This window comes from Sphaerodactylus townsendi, linkage group LG01 (genome assembly GCF_021028975.2).
Source record: "Sphaerodactylus townsendi isolate TG3544 linkage group LG01, MPM_Stown_v2.3, whole genome shotgun sequence".
Taxonomy (NCBI): Eukaryota; Metazoa; Chordata; class Lepidosauria; order Squamata; family Sphaerodactylidae; genus Sphaerodactylus; species Sphaerodactylus townsendi.
In genome coordinates, this window is record NC_059425.1 from 182,277,829 (window position 1) to 182,298,063 (window position 20,235).

At 47.7% G+C, this 20,235-nt stretch overlaps 1 protein-coding gene across 1 annotated transcript in view; it reads left to right on the forward strand.

The window, feature by feature from the left end:
- SPTLC3 (serine palmitoyltransferase long chain base subunit 3) overlaps positions 1-20,235 on the forward strand; it is a 114,206-nt gene that overhangs the window by 27,555 nt on the left and 66,416 nt on the right. Inside the window, exons 2-4 of the mRNA XM_048510703.1 lie at positions 5,915-6,106; positions 11,795-11,949; positions 15,078-15,226. Coding sequence (XP_048366660.1) covers positions 5,915-6,106; positions 11,795-11,949; positions 15,078-15,226 — 496 coding nt within the window. The remainder of the gene's footprint in view (positions 1-5,914; positions 6,107-11,794; positions 11,950-15,077; positions 15,227-20,235) is intronic.

A 20,235-nucleotide genomic window follows, 5' to 3' on the forward strand; every position in this document is an offset into this window, starting at 1 on the left:
TAAATGGCTGCTTTGCTGCTATTGCATTTTTTTGTCTTTAATAACTTTGTTATGTGAGTTGCTCAAAAGCAGAGCGTGCCTTCTTTTTCTGTTGATATCTTTTCCCCTGTGTACCATGAATCAAAGCAACTCTAACATTTCTTATGTACAGAGTGACACTGCATAAAATGAGCTGCTGATAGCTGGGTGTTGCTTCTGTGTTTCGAAGAGGATCATTAGGAAATAAGTTTAGATTTGATGGCTAAACTCTGTCCTAGATGTCCTAGGCCCGTGGTGGCGAACCTTTGGCACTCCAGATGTTGTGGACTACAATTCCCGTCAGCCCCTGCCAGCATGGTCAATTGGCCATGCTGGCAGGGGCTGATGGGAATTGTAGTCCATAACATCTGGAGTGCCAAAGGTTCGCCACCACTGTCTAGGCTGCCCCAAACTTGTCAGCTCTCAGAAGCTAAGCAGAGTTGGCCCTGATTAGTATTTGGATGGAAAATCATCCATCCATAGGAGCAGCAGTGGCGTGGTGGTTAAGAGCAGGTGCATTCTAATCTGGAGGAACCGGGTTTGATTCCCCGCTCTGCCGCTTTGGCTGTGGAGGCTTCTCTGGGGAATTCAGATTAGCCTGTGCACTCCCACACATGCCAGCGGGTGACCTAGGCTAGTCACAGCTTTTCGGAGCTCTCTCAGCCCCACCCACCTCACAGGGTGTTTGTTGTGAGGGGGGAAGGGCAAGGAGATTGTAAGCCCCTTTGAGTCTCCTACAGGAGAGAAAGGGGGGATATAAATCCAAACTCTTCTTCTTCTTCTTCATTTACAATTTGCTAAATCATCCTTTAGGCCAAGGCCTCAGTAGCAATTTTTTCTCCTAGGGTGATGCCACACAGGCCAAAAATAATGGATTCATGGGTATGAAAATAACATTATGGGGGAGAGGTTCTCACAAAACCTGCCCCCCAAACACTTCTGACCTGTTACGTTTAGCTAAAGCTGGGTTAAACGAAAGTCACTACATTAGCAACTTTTTCCCTTCAACCCACGTTTCAGTCTCTTCCTGCTTTACTCTGTGAACTACAGCGAGCAGGAAGCATTCTATTCCCCCACCCTTCTGACCACCGTTATGGTGGATTCCCCAGGTGGCCGGCATTAGAGTGGATTCTCTAGGTGGCCTCCCTGTTGTGCCGGTAAGTGGGTGGGTGGGTGGGGATACTCGGGCAGCGGGATTCTCAGTTGGGGGAGATTCTCTGGTGTGTGGTTCGCAGGGAAACACAGCATTTCCTGTGTGAACTGTGCCACCTCCTGCCTCTGGGATCCCAGCGATCCCGGATGGTCCCTGGATCCGCCATGCAAACGGCAGCAGAGACAACACGGGTTCAGCCTTAGATTAAAAATGTATCACTCATCAGAGAGCTGCTATCTGTACTATCTGGCCTAAGACAGCTTTCAAACCTTATGGCTGAATCTGGTGGAACACAGATTACAAAAACTGGGCCTTTCCCTTGAAACCCTTAATCAAGCGGATCTCTATTCCGGACACAAACAAATCAAACCTAGTATCCTGCAGTTCGATGAATGGAGCACATGCTGGAGAGCACAAAAAGTATGCTCCCTACATTATTTGGGACTCTCAACCTTGAAGATTCTACCCTCATACTGTAAGTTTCCCCAAACAATTCCCAAATATAGAATATTATTCTCTCAGGTAAAACTAAACGCTTCGCCATTAGGGGAACTAACAGGCAGACTTCACGATCATGGTTTTGTGATTGTAAGAGGATCTAGTAACATCCAGCATTTCTTTATCGACTGTAAGAAATGTAATGCGGCTCGTGAAAAATGATAGATCTATCCAGAAACGGAACCCTGTTGTAAAACAGGATCTCATAGCTAAGTTACTAGCGGATACTGCCCCTAATGTAACTTTAGCGGTTGTAAAGTTTCTGTCTCTGGCTCTTAATGACACTACTTAAATTTTAACTGAATAATTCGGCATACTGTAACTATGTAAGTTTCTACAAACCTGCACATGTAAATTTTTAAATTGAATTTTTGCAGGTGTGAATTTTTTGATATGCTGTTGATAATTGCTGTTGATATGCTATTAATAATCGATATGCTGTTAATAATCCCCTTTTGCTCATGAGTTGTTGGTCTGTGAACACTGGATGGATGGATGGATGGATGGATGGATGGATGGATGGATGGATGGATGGATGGATGGATGGATGGATGGATGGATGGATGGATGGATGGATGGATGGATGGATGGATGGATGGATGGATGGATGGATGGATGGATGGATGGATGGATGGATGGATGGAATCCCCGAGTACAGCGAGAGCATTTCTGGAATGAATTTCCTGCCAGAGCAGGACGAGAATGGGGAACAGGCCGCAGCGGGTAATCAGCCACTAAAAGCTTTGCTATTCAGCACTCCTAAAGAACAGGGACAACCAGTTAATCAAATGTGCCTGATTCTTAAGTTTATTGGTTTGCCCTGGCCTCTGCCTAGAGGATCCTGTCACACCCAAAGCCAATCCCATTGGGAAAGCCATGGTGACAAACCCCATACCCATTGGTTGAAAGCAGGTACTTGTTCTCTGGGCAATGCCCGTTAACCAAGCCTCCTGGATAATCAAGCGCCAAGGAAGGAAGATCGTGCTGTAATTACTCTGAGCTGTCATCAACCATGGAGCAGTTTCCAGACTATGTTTCTGAGAACTTCTAATCCAAAGATCTTGCAATCTTCCACCCCTCTCTCCCCTACCGCCACCTGCCTTTTGTCTTGGTTTGAAGTTTCTTCCAACTTGCATGATAGCAGGCCTGCCATGCGCTTGTGAGCGATGAGGAAAGACTAATTATGCCAACCATAAACTTTCATCTACAGCATGGTTCTGGTTTCAGGGTTGTGCTCAAAGGTGCATGTGTGGTAAGTGTGCTTTGCATACGGATGGCTGTCCACTACGTCACGGAGAGAAGGGAAATGAAATCTAATTAAATTCTTCCACTAAAGTGTTCATAAAAAGAACTGTAGAACCTACATATAGCACAGTGCAGATTTCTACAGAGGTGTTCCATCAAGGAACGCTAGCAAATGTTTTCCTTCACTTTAGGAACATTTTTTTTACAAGTGAGAGCAGTTCAGCAGTGGAATCGGCTGCCCAAAGAGGGGGTGAGCTCCTCCTCACTTGTAGTATTTAAGGAGCAGCCGGACGGACACTTGTCAGGGATCCTCTAGGCCAGGGGTGTCCAAGTCTGGCCCTTCTGATCAGTGGTGGGATTCAAACAATTTAACAACTGGTTCCGGTGATGGGATTCAAACAATTTAACAACGGCTTGTTTACGAGCACCATTTTAACCACCGGTTCTGCCCAAGTGGCGTGAACCTGCTGAATCCTACCACAAATGTCCGTGGACTACAATTCCCATCAGTCCCTGCCAATTGGCTGTGCCAGCAGGGGCTGATGGGAATTGTAGTCCATGAACATCTTAAGCGCCAGAGTTGGACACCCCCGCTCTAGGCTGATCATGCATTGAGCTGGGGGTTGGTCTAGGAGGCCTGTATGGCCCCTTCCAACTCTATGATTCTATGATTACATTGTTATTCTCAGTTCTGTAGTTACTGTCTCTGCATTTGTGCGACCTTATGAATGAATGTCCTTCAAAATGTCCTCTCATTAACAGCCTTGTTCAACACTTGCAAAGTGAAAGGGCATGGCTATAAAGGAAGCCATGCCCTTTCACTTTGCAAGAGTTGAACAAGGCTGTTAATGAGAGGACATTTTGAAGGACATTCGTCAACTCATCAAAGGTCAATCCAACTCATGTTGGGTCTTCCTCTTTCTCAGCTACCTTCAACTTTTCCCAGCATCGTTGTCTTTTCCAGCGTCTTTTGTCTTCTCAAAATGTACTACAGCCTCGTTTTAGTCATTTTAGCTTCTAGGGAGTGTTCAGGTTTGATTTGGCCTGGAAACCACTTCTTTGCCTTTTTTGGAAGTCCACGGGTATCTGTAAAACTCTCCTCCAACACTGTATTTCAAACATGACATTTTAAAAGTTGCAAAAAGTATATCCATTCTTCATGCCACACATCTTTCAAGCAGGGTCCAGTAAAGATTGGTGAAGAATTTCAAAATGATTTTGTTAAGATGCTACTTTGGAGATATTGATGTGGGAAGAATTTATTGTGTGAAAGGTTTGAACGAATTGTCTTCTACTGTGCAATCCTAAACAGATTTGGTGGTGATGGAAAGTGTCATCAAATCACAACTAACTTATGGTGACACCCCCTCCCCCACAAAGGGTTTTCAAGGCAAGGAACTGTCTAATGTGGTTTGCCATTGCCTACCTCCGCATAGTAATCCTGGACTTCCCTGTAGTGGTGTAGTGGTTAGGAGCAGGTGGACTCTAATCTGGAGAACCGGGTTTGATTCCCCGCTCTGCCGCTTGAGCTGTGGATGCTTATCTGGGGAACTAGGTTAGCCTGTGCACTCTAACACATGCCAGCTGGGTGACCTTGGGCTAGTCACAGTTCTTCAGAGCTCTCTCAGCCCCACCTACCTCACAGGGTGTTTGTTGTGAGGGAGGAAGGGAAAGGAGTTTGTAAGTCCCTTTGAGTCTCCTTACAGGAGAGAATGGGAGGATATAAATCCAACTCTTCTTCTTCTAGTCTCCCATCCAAGTATTAACTAGGATTGCCTTGCTAAGTTTCTAATATCTGATAAGATCAACTTAGCTTGGGCCATCCAAGTCTAGGCAGGGGATAAACAGAAGCGGTTTGCTGGTTCTGTTGGGTTTTATGGGTTGTTTGGCCGTGGTCTGTTGGATCTTGTTCCTAACATTTCACCTGCATCTGTGGCTGGCATCTCCAGAGGTGTATCACAGAGAAAAGTCTGTTTCACGCTGTGTCTAGTGAGAAGGGAAAGTTTAGTGAGAAGGGAAAGTTTAGTGTGGTATATTGTCCATGTCCCAGCTTGGGGAATCAATCATTAATTGTTTGGGTGGAACTTGCTATGCAAAGGTGTGGTTGAGTGCATTGCGGTGCTGGTGTGGGTGGGGTTATCAGTCCATTTTTTAAGTACTGGGAGCCACGCTTTGTTAATTCTCAGAGTCTCTTCTTTCTTATTGAAGTTGTCTGGGTGTTTGTGAATTTCAATGGCCTCCCTGTGCAGTCTGACGTAGCAACCTTCCGAATTGCCCAGAATTTCAGTGTTCTCAAATAAAATGTTACGTCCCAGATTTGTTTAACACATGTTCTGCAACTTCAGGATGGTTAAACCAACATGTCTTTTGTGCTCTGAATGCTGCGTTTTGTGGTTCCTATGTAGACCTTTCCACAGCTGCGGGTATGCAATCGACTCCTGCAGAAGTGAGGGGGTCAGAAGTGGTTTGCCATTACCTGCCTCTGCATAGCAACTCTGGGGATCTCTCATCCAAGTACTAACCAAGGCTGGCCCTACTTAACTTCTGGGATCCAATGAGAGCAGATGAACCTGGGCTGTTCAGCCAGAGTCTGAGTTCAGACATCCTTCTAAATCTGATGAAGCTGATGAGTGTAAGTAGAGTGTAACTCTGCTTCAGATTGTACAGGTCTGCAACCTGCGGCTCTCCAGATGTCCATGGACTACAATTCCCATCAGATGCTCATGGACTACAAATCCCATCAGCCCCTGCCAGCATAGCCAATTGGCAGGGGCTGATGGGATCTGTAGTCCATGAACATCTGGAGAGCCGCAGGTTGCAGACCCCTGCACTATAAGTTACTCTGGTACGAATAACAGTTGAAAACCACTGTCTGAATTAGAGGGAAACATTCTTTGGACACTAAACGTGTCAAAAGGGAATCCTCCTTCCGCACCCAGTAGTTCTTTGTCCATGTGCAATTGTTCTGGCCATGACTTTTATTCTCTTTTTGGTTTTCAGGAGAATGGCGTCACGAACGGTGGCGTCTACAAAAGATCGTTTAATGAATCCTTTGAACAAGCACCCATGTACGTCCACGTCCTTACCTTTTTGGGCTTTGTAGTAGCAACGTTGTTCGGCTACCTGCGTGACTTCACAAGAGGCTGCGGATTAGAAAAGTGCATCTTCGCTACAGAGAGAGAAGAACAGAAAGTATGTGGCATTGCTGTGTTTCTTTCCTTTCCTCGAAATGGGGGAAGGACTTGAAAGAGGAGGCCTAATTTCTCCCCCAGTTTGTGTTTTGGGATCATTTGCTCCCTTCTGACTACTACAAGGAGTATGAGATGGGAAGGGGGGGGCGGCAGGATCTTGGGCTGAAGTTGAATTCCTCACCTGTCCATGATACATATAGAGCGGTGGTCCCTAACATGGTGCCCATGGTTGCCATAGCACCCATGAACACACCTCCTGGAGCGTTTTTAGAAAGTAGGTGGGCTTAGATGGGCTTTGCCCAGCAAGGTTTCTCGTTGGCTGTCGGGATTTTGATGGGCGGTGGAGATGTTTCTAAAAGTGGTTTTGACAGGAGCTGCTACCTGTGGCTCAAGAAACTTCACCAAGTGACCAAAGGTAAACTACACCAACCATTCTGTGACTGGCTCCCCACCCCCTGAAGCAAGTCTTTTGGGGTTACCGTTCTGTGGTTGCCCCTGCCACTCTGTGTCAGAATTCCAAAGGTGCCTTCAGGGTCAAAAAGGCTGGGGACTTCTGATCTAGAGATACTGATAGTTTGTCATGAAAAATATTGCCGTAATTCAGAGAAATACGGCATCAGATGTGTGTTCCTATAACAAGTCTAAGTTCCGGCAATGCCTCTGTCCTAGGAAAACTGCAGTGTTGAATGTTAAAGGGAGAACTGTTCAAATCTTGTGACGAGAGACATGCCGTCATGCATCCATGGGCAAACTGAGAAGAGGGCTTCCTGCAGAATAGGAAACGCTTCCTGCAGAATAGGAACGCCCCTTCCTCCAGCTATGCGGGCCCTGCGGGATCTTCATGAGTTCCGCAGGGCCTGCAAGACCGAGCTGTTCCACCGGGCCTTCGGGAAGGCCGGCCGTTGATGCCCCCCCCCTTTTATAGCATCTGAGGATCCCGCCGTCCCCCCTCCCTTTTTAAGGGATTTGTTAGTAGGACGCCATCTGTTGTGCTTGGTATTGATACGCTGCACTTTAATGGGACCTGGTTTTAATATATAGAGAGAGCCATTTTTAATTAATTCTGATATTTACCGTTTTAAATGGTGCTCTATCTCTATGCTCTGTTGTTCACTGCCCTGAGCCCTTCGGGGGAGGGCAGTATATAAATGGAATGAATGAATGAATGAATGAATGAATGAATGAATGAATGAATGAATGACGGACGGACGGACGGACGGACGGACGGACGGACGGACGGACGGACGGACGGACGGACAGACAGACAGACAGACAGACAGATAGATAGATAGATAGATAGATAGATAGAAATTCTGCACAGATTAACCTGTTTGTCCTCTGTCTCCCAACCCGGTGTATGAAATGCCCAAGTAGATTTCTTCACAGGGAGTAATTTAGATCCAGTAGTGGTTGCTGTTGGCAAAACATGGCTTCTGTTATGTAGCTGCAACCCAAATGTCCTCTGAAATGCAGCTCCTGGGAGACAGGGGACCCTTGGAAGTGACATCATCTCATCACTGGTGACACAGGATGCTCTGGTGTTTTGGCAAAAACTGTACCATTAAAAAAGGTGTCTCCCATAGAGTTTTTGCCAAATAATAGAGGTTCCTGCAACACCAGCAATGCAGTGATGTCACTTCCGGAATAATCTGCCAGTAAGTCCACCGCACTGGTGCCAGGAGGGACCAGACAACCTTAGCATGAGGGGTGAGCCAGGGATTTGCAACAGAAAAAGTGAATCGGCAAACACCACCCCCTTCATCCACGGGAGTTCTCCACTGGATTCAATCCTCGGTGACTTTAGTTAGAGGAATTCCCCCGGACAGTTGGACAGAGTGAATGACAACCAGTGTGAAATACTGAAACCGGATGGAAGTGCACTTACTTTGACAGAATGGCTTTCAGTCTTGGTTGTTTGCTGGGCACATCAGCAGGTGTAAATAAAAATCCGAGGCTGAGGTAGAGCCTGGATGTATTTGCTTTTTCAGGTATGCAGCAAATCTCCCCTTCCTGTTGCCAACTTATAACAGTTCCAAAAAAGAGAACAAGAGTGCAATCCACGGGGGGCAGGGGGGAGGGTCCGTGGAGACAGCATAGGTGCCAGTCCAGATGGAATAAGTGACGCCTACACTGCCTAGAGCAGGGGTCTGCAACCTGCGGCTCTTCAGATGTTCATGAACAGCAATTCCCATCAGCCCCTGCCAGCATGGCCAATTGGCCATGCTGACGGGCTGATGGGAATTGTAGTTCATGAACATCTAGAGCAGTGTTTCCCAACCTTTTCGAGGTCAGGGTACCCTTGACCTCACTCTTCATACCTCATGGTACACCTGCCGCCACTCCCCACCTTCCCCTCCCATTGCCCCTGCTTGCCACATCCCCCATCTTCCCCTCCCAGGGTAAAGGGAAGCACTGGGGGGGGGGGCTGCTGACCTTGTGGCAGGCCCTGCCCCCTGAGCCACCTCCATGTCCTTGCTGGTGTCAGTGGGAGACACCACAAAAATGAGGGGGGGGGGTACGTTTGCCGCAGTATCCCTGGGACATGCTCACGACACCCCAGGGTACCACGGAACCCTGGTTGAGAATGGCTGATCTGGAGACCCGTAGATTGCAGACCCCCAGCCTAGAGTGGCACTAATAGCAATGGCGGGATGCTACACAGCTCCATGATGTCCAAATGTGGACCTTGCTGCTCCGCCAAGCATTCACAGGGGCAGGGCCGACTTTAGTCAGCTTCCAGAGGGTTTTCATCCCGGTAACGCCCCTTACGCCTGCCAGGAATTTACACCATCAAAAGATCAGACTCATGCCACTGAAAAGCAATGGTGAATTGTCCATTTTGGCCCTTTGTGCATTTTTGTATCTTCCAGCTGTGGCAGCACCATGTCTGGCCTCCATGAAACTTCCTCTCCCCCCTGCCCCAGTGAATTGCACTGCCCAACTTTATTACCTGAAACCTCACCTTTCCTGAATTCTAAAAAGCCAATCTAAACACAGGTCATTTCCCCACTTACCTCGACCAAAGGTTGCTGCGCGCTACTCCCAGCGCACGTCATTTCTGGCGCACTCCTGGGCTTCCCCATGACCCCATGCTCTGCGCGAGGTCATCAAAAGGCACCGTTTCGAGGAGCGCCAGGAATGACGCGCGCTGAGAGGGCGCGACAGCAGCAGCGTCGGGGCAGCTGCGTTGTCGCCACCCCTGTAGTGCGGAGTGCCGGGGGACCCCGCGCTACTTGGGGAGAGTAGGCGCAGCAGCAGGTAAGTGGGGAGACGACCACAGAGATCTTAGGAAGCTTTTGAAAGGTACTTATGCCAGGATAGCAACTAATTTGTAGTGGAATGGGGTTGCGTAACTGGGAAAAGAACCGAGAACATTAATTCATGTGTGGCCTGTGCATGCACGGTACGTACTACCAGATAAACTCTGATTTTCAAGTTGAATTCCAGCCCTTTGCCTCCTCGTGCAGGGCACGAAAAGCCTAGTGGCAGTCATATTACCGTCTGCTTTTCTTGGGTGGGGAAAGGTGGCAGAGTTGCATCTGCGCATGCACCAGCCAGGGGTGGAAGCAGGCCACCACGACAACCTGGCCCAGTGGGGAGACAGACCAGGTGTAAACTGTTGGTGGAGAAATGAATACAGCAAAGATGTGGTCTGATCAAAATATTGATAAAGGTTTATTCAGGAGCCACCTGTAAGATTGCCTGTCTGTAGACATTAACCAGACTCTGATATTGATAAGGGTAGTCTTTATGGAAAGACCATGCAAGGTACTTTCCATAGCCAGATCTGAGGGACGTGTGAAAAGTAAAGGGAGTTATGGGTTCGGCTCCAGCTGCCCCCCGCCCCCTGCCCCTTTGGCCAGCTGGTGGGAAAAGCGGGGAGATTAAAAAATGTTTACATCTAGTGAGGTGAGAGCCATTATCTCATCGTCCGGCACTATGGAGAAAAGGATTGTGGGGGATACGAAGAGAGGCCGGCAGAGATTAGGGCAGGGTCACATGGTCGCAGTTGTGTGAGGACACGCCTGACGTAAGCGAGTTACCAGCCTCCCGCCAGGAGACAAAGATACACTGACACCAAGTCACATGTATAGCAGCTGAAACTGTGAAAGGGATTAAAGTATTGATAGCAGCAGTTAGAAAGTACTTAGGCAGCTATTAAGTACTTAGGCAAGGAGTGATAAATCAGGATTCTGACACTACCATACTTGATAGTGAAGAGGAGAGACAGAGTAGCAGTGGCGTAGGAGGTTAAGAGCTCGTGTATCTAATCTGGAGGAACCGGGTTTGATTCCCAGCTCTGCCGCCTGAGCTGTGGAGGCTTATCTGGGGAATTCACATTAGCCTGTACAATCTCACACACGCCAGCTGGGTGACCTTGGGCTAGTCACAGCTTCTCGGAGCTCTCTCAGCCCCACCTACCTCACAGGGTGTTTGTTGTGAGGGGGGAAGGGCAAGGAGATTGTAAGCCCCTCTGAGTCTCCTGCAGGAGAGAAAGGGGGGGGGATATAAATCCAAACTCTTCTTCTTCTTCTTCTTCTTAACTACATCTCTAGCTGTATGAGAGAGATCTATGGTGCAATTCAATTCCAAGTTACTCCAGTCTAAGCCCATTGATGTCAATGGACTTACAGCCCATCCAAAGCCAGAACTGGCAGCACAGAGGGCAAGAAAAAGCCGGCAAACCATCCGCCCTGCCACTGGAAAGCCTCATGGGGTTTACAGAAAGTCGGAGGGCGGGATACAGGACTTCTGACCCTAAACCCTGGGAGGGAGCTAACTAACCTCAGCTCCACCCCAGAAATGCCCCCACCCCACTCCTAACATACACATTGATGTCTGATTGGGAATTCCCAGTTTTAAGGCGTGGAGCTGAGGGACGGGCAGCTGCCGGCACATCTGCCACCTCTGTTAGGGCAAGTGCCCCAGGGAAGACAAATGTGTCGGCACAAGACTGTGCCGCTCCCTAAAGCCCTTTTGTCTGTCCTCATTGGATGGGACTGTTGGACTAGATCCGTGGTGGTGAACCTTTGGCATTCCAGATGTTATGGACTACAATTCCCATCAGCCCCTGCCAGCATGGCCAATTGGCAGTGACTGATGGGAATTGTAGTCCATGAACATTTGTGGTAGGATTCAGCAGGTTCATGCTGGCAGGGGCTGATGGGAATTGTAGTCCATAACATCTGGAGTGCCAAAGGTTCGCCACCACTGGACTAGAGTAACACAGCATAGAATTCCCCTGTAGGTGTAGAGCAGTGGTTCTCAACCTTCCTTTAATACAGTTCCTCATGTTGTGGTGACCCCCAACCCTCACATTTATCCATTTTACAGATGGAGAACACTGATGCAGAGAGTCTTACGTGACCCCTGTGAAAGGGTTGTTCGACCCCCAAAGGGGTCCCGATCCCCAGGTTGAGAACCACTGGTGTACAGCGTCTATGGCAAAGTCTGTGCCTTGAGAGTAGCAATCTGGAGTCAGACAAGGAATGACGCCTAGAAAAAAGAGAAGGTGTTGACCTCACTGCCCTATCTACACTTGGATCAAGTTGTGCCCCTTGGTGTGCTAATTAACTCTGCCCACATAAATTAAATTAAATTATCGCGTGCGAGGCCTAGAAAAGCACTTCTGTGCAAGACGGATGCCTGAGACATAGACTGTTCTTTTTTTTCCCCCTCAAAACCCTAGGATTTTGTACCGCTGTATCAAGATTTTGAAAACTTTTACAACCGTAACCTCTATGTGAGAATAAGAGACAACTGGAACCGCCCCATCTGCAGCGTACCCGGACCACAGATTGACCTGCTAGAACGTGTTTCGGATGATTACAACTGGACGTTTAGGTGAGTCCGGCTAGTCGATATCTTTGAGCAACCACTGTTTTTTCTAATACGGATGGGCAACTATTCTTTGGTTAGTGCACAGGTCCCCAACCTGGTGCCCATGAGCGTCATGACCTCCTCCTGGCGTCCCCACCTTCCAAGGGTCTTTAGAAAGTGGGTGGGGTGGGCTTTTGCCCTGCAACTCTTCTTATTGGCCAATGAAGATTTGATTGATTCTGCAAATTTAAAACGTTGCTTTAACAGCAGCTGCCAAATCAGCACATGGGTCTGCACTGCGTGACTGAAGGTAAGCGGTGGCGCCATTTTGTGGCAGCCATTTTGTGGCTTCATGGAGGAACCTGTGACAGAATTCCACAGGCTTTAAATGTTGACTTAACCTCTTGTGACCACAGCACTCGACCTTCTCCCGACAATCTGAGCAAGCACCTTTTCATTTTCATCATTATGAATTTTTTTAGAAGCTTTTCTCCGATTAGCTCCTTCTCTGCCTTGTCTTCTTGATTATCTTCAGGTTGTTCTTTCTCAGTCTGTTTCCTACTCTACTTTCTTCATTTTGTGGCTGCACTCGCCACACAGTACAATACATTCATTGCAGTCTACTGCAGAGGCATATGGCCTATAGCAGTGTTTCCCAACCCTAGCAGTGTTTTCCCAACCCTGACCTCACTGTTCATATCTCACAGTACCCCTGCCGCCACCCTCCACCTTCCCCTCCCATTGCCCCTGCTTGCCACACCCCCCACCTTCCCCTCCCAGGGTGAAGGGTAGCACTGGGGGTGGTGGTGGCTGCTGACCTTGTGGCAGGCCCTGCCCCATGGGCCAGCTCCATGTCCTTGCTGGCGCTGGTGGGAGACACCACAAAAATGAGGGGGGGGCGGTAGTGTTGCCGCGGTACCACTGGGACATGCTCACGGCACCCCAGGGTACCAGGTAACCCTGGTTGAGAATGGCTGGCCTATAGGAACATGGGGTCACCCATGTCCCTGGGCGCATGCCTTTTGGTCATGTGAGGGTGCACTGGGTGCCCCCCTGCACAACCAAAACAGCGTTGTGCCCCAACCGCACACCACCAAGCCCCGCCCACCACCTCCCTGCAGACCAGCCTGCAGGGAGGCAGGGGGGCGGGACCTGCCTGGGCCACCCACCACCGCTGCTGAGCCCCACCCCACCAGCCTGCCCAGGGGCCGGGGGTGAGGCTTGGGGGCATGACCCCACCCCAAGACCATCCCCAGCCTGCTCGGGGCTCAGGGGCACGACCGTGCCCCCGAGCGTGGGGGTGGCAGGGTGCCCAGAGAAGGAGTTGTCTCCAGGTGCCATTTCCCCCCAATACGCCTCTAATCTACTGACCCGGATACATATAAATCCAACCTTAAACAAGCAATATTAATAAGATAAAAACAGGCAGAACAATGTCAGAATTTATACTTTGCAATCAGCATCATTTATCCACACTGTACATAAGATGTCTAATTTCTAATGCCTCTGAAAGAAACTTAGCTACAGCCAAGTTAGTTCTGTTGCTCTTAACCTCTATGAAGATTTTAATTCGTTTTAAGAGTGGTTGGCTTTCCCCCCTAACCAGCAATGGATTATCCTCATCTGATGTATTCTAAGTTAGAACTGACAGAAAAGCAAAATTGCATCAGTGATTCTACCTCTGTGCCATTCCATGGACCGACTCTTGAAGAATAGGAGGCACCTGAAATCTACCATGGAAGAAGAAGAAGAGAAAAAGAGTTTGGATTTATATCCCACCTTTCTTTGTAAGGAGACTCAAGGTGGCCTACAAGTTGCTTTCCCTTCCTCTCCCCAAAACAGACACCTTGTGAGGTAGGTGAGGCTGAGAGTTCAGAGAGTACTGTGACTTGACCAAGGTCACCCTGCAGGAATGCAGGAGTGCAGAGACACATCTGGATCACCAGATAAGCCTCTGCCACTTAGGTGGAGGAGTGGGGAATCAAAGGCAGTCCTCCAGATTAGAATCCACCTGCTCTTTACCACTACACCAGGCTGGCCGGCTGAGCACCTCTGCAGGGAATCACCTCTGAGGGAAACACATGAAATCTGGCCTTAGAGAAAAGCTTTCGATAGTGGGGAACGGTCAAATTCTTGATCTGGAGAATTCAGATTAGCCTGTGCACTCCAACACATGCCAGCTGGGTGACCTTGGGCTAGTCACAGTTCTTCTGAGCTCTCTCAGCCCCACCCACCTCACAGGGTGTTTGTTGTGAGGGGGGAAGGGAAAGGAGTTTGTGAGCCCCTTTGAGTCTCCTGCAGGAGAGAAAGGGAGGATATAAATCCAAAATCATCATCTTCTTCTTCTTCTTTATTTATTATTTATATTTATATTTATTTATATTTATATACCGCCCTCCCTGAAGGCTCAGGCTCCCTGAAGGCTGCTGCTGCTGCTGCTGCATCCGCCGCCGCCGCTGCCGCCGCCACCTCTTCTTCTTCTTCTTCTTCTTCTTCTTCTTCTTCTTCTTCTTCTTCTTCTTCTTCTTCTTCTTCTTCTTCTTCTTCTTCTTCTTCTTCTTCTTCTTCTTCTTCTTCTTCTTCTTCTTCTTCTTCTTCCTTTAACTAAAAGGCAGTTATTGGCATAAAACTGGGAGACCAGAATAGCTTCTAATGTGTTCGTCCCAGAATGTTTGTTTCTATAATGGCCCAGTCCAGAGGGGGGGAGGGCAAATTGTCCCATGGGCCACTTACCCAAGCAGACGGGCAAACACGGGACACTCCTCCACACCACTCAGCACCACTGCCAGCCCTATCAATGCAGTGGGGCACGGCAGGTGCATTCTGGGTGTGGAGTTGACGTTAGTTGGCTTCTAGCCCTGTGTTTGTGGGGAAGTATGCAGCGACTCAGGCCCCAGACTTATGCCACTGTTTTAGGTCACAAAAGTCCATTGAATGATGGAGGGCTTTCTGGTGGTGGGTTGTTGTTTTTTGTTGCTGTGTGTTTGTTTTTTAGTTTTCTTCCCCCTTCTGGAAGCAGCCGTAGCTGTGCTGTCTATGGCCACCCAGGGCTCTGGATTAGGCTGCCCGTGTGCCCCAATAAAATGTAATTACAGTTAATTAATTGGGAATGGTTACCGTTGTCATATGCCTTCATTTTTCCTTTTCTACAGGTTCACCGGAAGGAAACTCAAGAATATAATCAACATGGGTTCCTACAACTACCTCGGCTTTGCAGAAACTGAGCCCGGTGTTATAAAAACTGTGAACACTGTGGTAAATAAATACGGGTCAGGAATATGCAGCGCAAGACAGGAAATGGGTAAGAAGATCGGTCTCTTCTATTACAAGAGCCGGCGTGGTGTAATGATTAAGAGTGGTAGGCTCTAATCTGGAGAACTGGGTTCGATTCCCCTCTCCTCCACATGAGCAGTAGACTCTTAACTGCCCAACTGGATTTGTTCCCTCGCTCCTGTACGTGAAGCCGGTTGGGTGACCTTGGGCTAGTAACAGTTTTCTCAGGACTCTTTCAGCCCCACCTACCTTAGAAAGTGTCTGTTGTGGGAAGAGGAAGGGGAGGAGTTTGTAAGCTGCCTTAAGTTTCATTACAGGAGAGAAAGGTAGGGTATAAATCCAAACTACTCCTCCTCCTTCTCCTCTTTCTTCTTCTACTACTACAACTGTTGGTCCGGAGGGCGGTATAAAAATGAAATAATAAATAAATAAAAATAAAAATAAACTACAACTGCTACTACAACTAGGGTTACCAACCTCCAAGTGGGGACTGGAGATCTCCTGGAATTACAAATGATTTCCAGACTACACAAATGGCTTATTTATGTATTAGTTATTCATTTAAGACATGTATTCTACTTCCCCTGGAAGGTACACTGCAGGGCATTATACCCTACTGTGGTTTCTTCTCTGATTACATCTCACTCTCCCAGGCTCCACCTTCAAATCTCCATGTATTCTGAACACAGAGTAGACAATCCCAGCCACAACAGTGATTTGTGCTGCATGGCTTTTCTTTGTGCTTTGTGAATGAATGAATGAATGAATGAATGAATGAATGAATGAATGAATGAATGAATGAATGAATGAATGAATGAATGAATGAATGAATGAGGGTTGGGGAGGTCCATCTGTGCAGTGTCTGTAGTCAGCCAGTATGGAGTTCTGGTTAGAGTGTTGGACTGAGATCAAGGAGACCCGGATTCGAATCCCCTCTGCCACAGCAGCTTGCTAGGTGACCGTGGGCCATTTTCTCAGATGTGGACCAATCTACTTTATGGTGTTGTTTCGATAACAAAACGGAGATAGGAACATGTTTAAAGACACTTTAGAGGTAATGGGGTATAAAATGAAGATAATAAACAAATATAACTTTCATCAGCACTGTGGAATTTAAAACAATCAATTTCAGCTATCTTTTTTCAATAGGCTATCTCCTTTTTGAGCATTACCCGTTTTCCTCTCTGGAATAACATTTGCTTAGTACAGCTACATAAAGTGCAATAGGCTTACAGATATTGAGTTGTGGGGGGCATTTTTGGTCGATTCTTAGGTTCAACATTGCCTTTGATTCTCACGTTATACATTAGACAGATTCTCCAGTTTTACATTGGTTAGGCTTACGAGGGCATTCCTGTTTAGTTTGCCCTTGGATTCTTGGGTTGTATGTTTGTTGTGTTAGGCTTGCCATATTGCCCTGCGGTTCTGCCAGAATTTCCTGGTTCTGCATTGGCATTTTGAGCTTGTTCTGTCTGCTTTGAGAAGTTTTTGGCCTGGAGTTGATTTGCTTGCTTTTGTGTCTTTTGCTATTCCGGGCCGTGGAGAAAGCAGGCAATGGAGAATGGCTGGGGGCACCTTGTTCAAGGGCCCAGGAAGTCCAATATGCTCAAAATGTGGGTCTTATTTAAAGGACAGATATCATCAGCTCTGCTTCAATTTTCATCGGGAAAAAAACCTCTCCATCCATCTGAAAAGATTCCCCATACGGAATAAATCGAACAGCACAGGTGCCAGCACGCATCCCTGCTTTACCCGCTGCGAAACCGACATTTTACGTTTCAGAGGGCCTGAAGGTGTATACCTTACCTGACAGGTGGGATTCCTATATAAAGACTTAATTACCCATCGGGAATAATGGAGCCAAATAATACCAAAATCCTGAAAAAGCAGAAACCTGATCCGAATATCAAACTAGCATTTGGAACCTGGAAAATTTGAAATACAGATATTTTTCAATTCCCTGATATCTAGATCTGAAAAATACCAATTTAGATGTTTGAGCTGCACATCTGTTGGTCCTATCTCAAGTCTCCGAAGGAATCTTCACTCTGCTGTGCAAATTGCTTTTTGACTGTGTTGGTACGCAAGGCTCTATGCAGTCATGTGATAGGGCCATGGTGGCGAACCTTTGGCACTCCAGATGTTATGGACTACAATTCCCATCAGCCCCTGCCAATTGGCCATGCTGGCAGGGGCTGATGGGAATTGTAGTCCATAACATCTGGAGTGCCAAAGGTTCGCCACCACTGTGATAGGGTGTGATGTGGCCTAAGACACATGGTGTCTCTGGGTGCCGTGGCCTCCACCACTATTTCTACTGGTGCCCTCTGCATTTTTCAGAAAGCTTCCAGAGGATCACAAGGACCGGAAACACCTGACCTCTTTGCTTAGTCAGTGTGGTGTTCCATTCCCCCTTCAGTCCTTGAACAGCTGTTGCAGTGAGCTTATTTTGCAGAGCAGAGAGAGAGCTGCATTCTATTCTTATGTTCCAGGGAGCTGGGCTGCACCATGAGGGGCAATGAGTGTTTCGGGGCAGAAGCCCACCGCCACCACTTCCAAGCTTGCTGTCTTTCCAGTGGCTGGATCGTGGGCTGGATCACGCTTCCAGCCAAAGTACAGTTCCTTGAAAGACCAGTATCCAGACCCTGACTATAGCAACTTCGTGTGTTCACCGTTGTTACCGTGAGATTATTTTGAAAAGGAAGGAAGGAAGGAAGGAAGGAAGGAAGGAAGGAAGGAAGGAAGGAAGGAAGGAAGGAAGGAAGGAAGGAAGGAAGGAAGGAAGGAAGGAAGGAAGGAAGGAAGGAAGGAAGGAAGGAAGGAAGGAAGTATCATGTTTGGCTCCTCCTCCTGTGCCAGTCATTTTTTTGGGGGGGGAGGGTAGGTTACTCACCACCCCTCTCGAAATTCCAAAGGTGCCCCCGTGGTCAGAAAGTTTGGTGACCATCCTCCATCCTAAGAAAAGCTTCTTGTAGTATACGGTCGCCTCTTGTTTGTGGTAGGTATCTCTGTGCTGAAAAGCAAAGCAGGGTTTTTTTAATTCTCAAAGCTGCTGCTTAATGTGGTTTGCCACATAGGTTAGAAAACCAACCTAGCGACAGTTTAATATTTTCTTAAGGCCACATGAGGTACCCATTAAATAGCTAAAATTGCACTAGAGCGATTAGCTCGCTTAATGAGAACGGTTGCAAGGAACATGCTTCTCGGATTGAGTTCCTAATGTTAAAAACCACCTTCCGCAACTGCCTGTTGAGGCCACATAATCGAGGCTTAATTGCCTTTGAATGACATAAAAGGGAAGCCAGACGCTGCCTTCTGCAAGGTGTCCATCTTCAACCGGGCTTTGTGGGTGCTGCATCCATGTGTTAAGCAGCTCGCCTGGATTCAGTCGGAGAACACTACAGCTTGTGCTGATTCTGTGCTAGTGATTTCTCCGCCATGTTCACAATGTGTGTGTGAAAGGAAATAGGAAAAAGGGAAAGTTGGCAAGAGAGGTGGTTTGCCATGGCCTGCAGAGTCTTCCTTGGAGGTCTCCCTTCCAAGGATTGATTTAATGGCAACCCTAGCAAGGGGCTTTCAAGGCAAGTGAGAAGCAGATGTGGTTTGCCATCACCTTCCTCTGCAGAGTCTTCCTTGGTGTTCTCCCTTCCAAGCACTGACCCTGTTTAGCTTCTGCCGAGATCAGGCTATACGATGCTGCCTTCCTTCCAAATAGCAAATTGTGCATATAAAGTACCGCCAGGTCACTAGTGATTTATGGTAATCTCAACAAGGGGCTTTCAAGGCAAGTGGAAAGCAGAGGTGGTGGGCCATTGCCTTCCTTTGCAGAGCCCTCCTTGGTGGTCTCCCGTCCAAGTACTGACCCTACTTAGTTTCAAAGATCTGATGAGATTGGGCTATACTGTGACACCGTCCCTCTCCTTATGAGTTAGCAGGCTGTAACTTTGTGTGGCTCTTCCCCTTTCCTCTGGTCTTCGTGTTAACCAGAGTCCTTTCGAACTTAGGGAACTGATTAGCAAGTATAGATTATCATCGACCCTCATTTAGTATAAGTGTTGGATGTGCTTTTTGCAGCTGCTATGTTACCCCAAATGGTAGAGTCTGTCCCGTTTTGGATGGGGAATCAGCAGGACAAACCTTTTTTTTTTTTTTGCAAAAGGGGGTAACCATGGGTCTTTCCACTGGAGTTTATGGAGGTGGGTTTCTGCAAGAAATCCACAAGAGTCAGAAAATGAAGTGTAACAATTTTTATTGGAAAATAAAATAATAAACTTACACACGCTTAACGGTAAAAAAAGTCACACGGAGGATGTAAGTGTCCTAGGATTTAGAAAGAGGTGAGTAGTTGATTAGGTTTAGTGTGGAATTGATGAAATCAAAATTCCGGTGTTATTCCAATTCAAAGTGAGGTAGTGATTCCCAAGAATAAGACGGGGAAAAGACTGATACGGTTAGAGCACAGGTGTCAAACTCGCGGCCCTCCAGATGTTATGGACTGGAATAGAAGGGGAAAGCAGAAGTGGTGGGCCATTGCCTTCCTTTGCAGAACCCTCCTTGGTGGGTATCATGCTGGCAGGGGATGATGGGAACTGTAGTCCATAACATCTGGAGGGCCGCAAGTTCGACACCTATGGATTAGAGGGGAAATAACTGTCAGGAAGCTTTGTATCAGGCGTGGCTGGCACTTAACATATCTTTTATGAGCACCAGAGCAGGTGAACTGAGTCCAAGGGGAGTGGCCCATTTCTCAGGGCTTGACCATTGTTCTCCAGATAGCTTCCGGAAAGGCTGCTATGCATTCCACTGAGCGACTTGACATTGATTCCACTAACAGGTTCTTTTCATATAAGCAACACAATACAGGGCTTTGAAGATGGCATCCATCTTTGCCTATTTTTCCAGGACACTTCTGTGGGAGATGGGTAGGGCTCTGCTTCCTAAAAACAGCCCCCTCCCTCAATCTCACTACAGGTCGGTTTGATAACTGCAGTGAAACTGAGGCCCCTTCCGCACATGCAGAATAATGCTCTTTCAATC